Source organism: Chaetura pelagica, unplaced genomic scaffold (assembly GCF_000747805.2).
Source record: "Chaetura pelagica isolate M959 unplaced genomic scaffold, ChaPel_1.0 scaffold466, whole genome shotgun sequence".
NCBI classification, from domain to species: domain Eukaryota; kingdom Metazoa; phylum Chordata; class Aves; order Apodiformes; family Apodidae; genus Chaetura; species Chaetura pelagica.
The window spans coordinates 59,116-61,659 of NW_009953656.1; the positions used below are offsets into that span (position 1 = coordinate 59,116).

The 2,544-nt window shown below is 54.3% G+C and overlaps 1 protein-coding gene across 1 annotated transcript in view; it reads right to left on the reverse strand.

The window, feature by feature from the left end:
• Positions 1-681: 681 nt before the first annotated feature.
• FBXO18 (F-box protein, helicase, 18) overlaps positions 682-2,544 on the reverse strand; it is a 33,042-nt gene continuing 31,179 nt past the window's right edge. The window contains exons 20-21 of the mRNA XM_010000307.1: positions 2,186-2,317; positions 682-801 (exon numbers count right to left, since the gene is read on the reverse strand). Coding sequence (XP_009998609.1) covers positions 682-801; positions 2,186-2,317 — 252 coding nt within the window. The remainder of the gene's footprint in view (positions 802-2,185; positions 2,318-2,544) is intronic.

Here is a 2,544-nt window from a genome sequence, read left to right on the forward strand (position 1 = left end):
CTCTTTTTGGTTACAAATTTAATTTCAGGGTGGGAACCACTCTCAGGTTGCCTCTGGAGTTGGACAGGAACCCAACCAGAGCAGCTTCTGAAATGCTGCTTTTCCTCTTCCCTCATGGTTTCCTGCAGGGAGAAGGGAAACAGGAATCTGGGGAGACCCCTGAGTGTCCAAACAAAGAAAGTTCCTTCAGCTGGGAGAGCTTCAGGACTTCCTCCCAGAGCTGAGAGTGATGTTATTCCCATAAAAAAGGTTCCAGGAAAAGGTCCATTTTCTAGGAATAAAGTGTTTCTTTGGCTACTTGAGTTGCATTTCCTCTTCTTTCCAGAGGGAGTTGACGGGGCCGTGATGTGATGGAAGAGGCAGGGACAGCCTGGCAGTTGGGTCACTGGAGGTGTTTTCCTGGTGACAGAGGCACTGGAGGGGTAATTCCCCAAAAAAATCCTGCTGCCTTGTTTGATACAGTTTATACAGGCCACGTTCTGCAGGGCAGGCCATGCTGACCAGCTCTGGTGGGCAAGGCAAGGCTGGAGAAAAGGTCCCACACCTTGCAGAGATCCTGGAGGGTTCCTCCTGGGAGTTGGTCCAAACTCCTTCTCCAACATCTGCCTGATTTTGGAGCTGGGATGTGACAACAGGTCTTGTCCCCCAGCCAGGATGGATCCAGGGAGCTGGGAGGCTTCCTTAGAGCTGGAGGGGCTGTTCCTGAGGCTCTGGGAAGGAAGTGAGAGGTGTGAGGGAGCCAAAGCGCTGCCGGGTGCAGGAGTGGCAGAGGTAGCCACCTTCATCCCTGCTGTCATTGCTCTGCAGGAGGAAGAGAGGAGGTGTCAGAGGAGAGGAAGGCTGGAGGAAGCTTTCCAACCTCAGATCCAGGGAAAAGAACAATGCACCCAACACAGGAAGGACATGGAGCTGTTGGAGAGAGGCCAGAGGAGGCCCCGGAGATGCTGGGAGGGCTGGAGCAGCTCTGCTCTGGAGACAGGCTGGGAGAGTTGGGGTGTTGAGCCTGGAGAAGAGAAGGCTCCAGGGAGACCTTAGAGCAGCTTCCAGTGCCTGAAGGGGCTCCAGGAAAGCTGGGGAGGGGCTTGGGACAAGGGCAGGGAGGGATGGGAGCAGGGGGAAGGGTTTCCAGCTGGCAGAGGGAGCTGAAGCTGAGATGTGAGGGAGCAATTCTGTGCTGTGAGGGTGGGGAGAGCCTGGCCCAGGTTGCCCAGGGAAGCTGTGGCTGCCCCATCCCTGGCAGTGTTGAAGGGCAGGTTGGATGGGGCTTGGAGCAGCCTGGGCTGGTGGGAGGTGTCCCTGCCCATGCAGGGGGGTTGGAACTGGATGATCTTTAAGGTCCCTTCCAACCCAAACCAGTCTGGGATTCTATGACCCAGCACTAGGGAAACTTTGGCCTTGACCCCACCCGATGGACAAGGATCCATCCCCAAGCAAGATGGGCTCAAAGCTGAAACTGGAACCAGAAGTTAGGTTGTTCCTCGGGTGGGGGGAGCTCTGCCAACCCCAAAGCGATGATCCATGGACACGGCAGAGGCTCTAAGAGTCAGATATGGGAACTGACAACAACAAAACCCCCAAACCAGCCCCATCTGAGACCAAAATCAGGCTCAGGGAAGAGGTCAAAGCTCGAGTGGCTCTGTGGGAACTGCACCACTCCCCCAAATCCTGCTGTCAGGACATCCTGAAAGTGAGGATCCAGGGCTGTGAGCAGAAGGAAAAGGCTGGGGAGCTGAAGGCATGAGATCCAGCTGTGGGTTAATGGCCTCCAGCTGTGCCAGGGCAGGTTTTGATGGGGTGTTAGAAGAAACTTCTTCACTGCAAAGGGTTGTCAGGCCCTGGCTCAGGCTGCCCAGGTTGAATCCCCATCCGTAGGGATGTTCTAAAGCCCTGGAGATGTGGTGCTGAGGGACATGGTTTAAGCACTGGACTCCCTAGAGTTGGGTTGATGGTTGGTAGAGTTGGGTTATGGTTGGACTTGATGACTTTAAGGGACTTTTCCAACCAGAACAATTCTGTGAAAAAGGACATTCCCTGCTCATTTCGCCTGGGAGTTTAGTACATGGGTTGTCCCTCCTTGGTCTGGTGACCCAGGATGGTCCCTGAGCAGAGCCCAAAGCAACCAGAGTGGGCTGTGAAGGCTCCTGCTGGAGAAACAGGATCTCAAAGGCCCGTGGAAGGGACATACATGAGTCAAGGGCAGCTTCTTCACAACCAGCCTGGAGCTGGGGGGCAGTGGCAGCCCACACTGAGGAGCAGAACAAGTGGTGGCTCCGTCCTTCCCAGCCTGGCTCATCAGCTCCACCCGCAGGAAACGCTCCTAGGAAGGGAAAGGGGAAGGGAACAACACTCAGAAGGAGCTGAGATACCGGGACACGTTGTTTCAGGATGTTTTTGAACCTCCCCCCTCCCAGGGAGCGACTTGCAACGTGTTGTTGTTTTGTTTGTTGTTGTTTGGTTTGTTGGGTGTTGTTTTTTTTTAAGAAAAACAACTAAAAACCCCCAAACTCAACTCCTTGGTAACAATAAAAATGAATTGGGGAATCA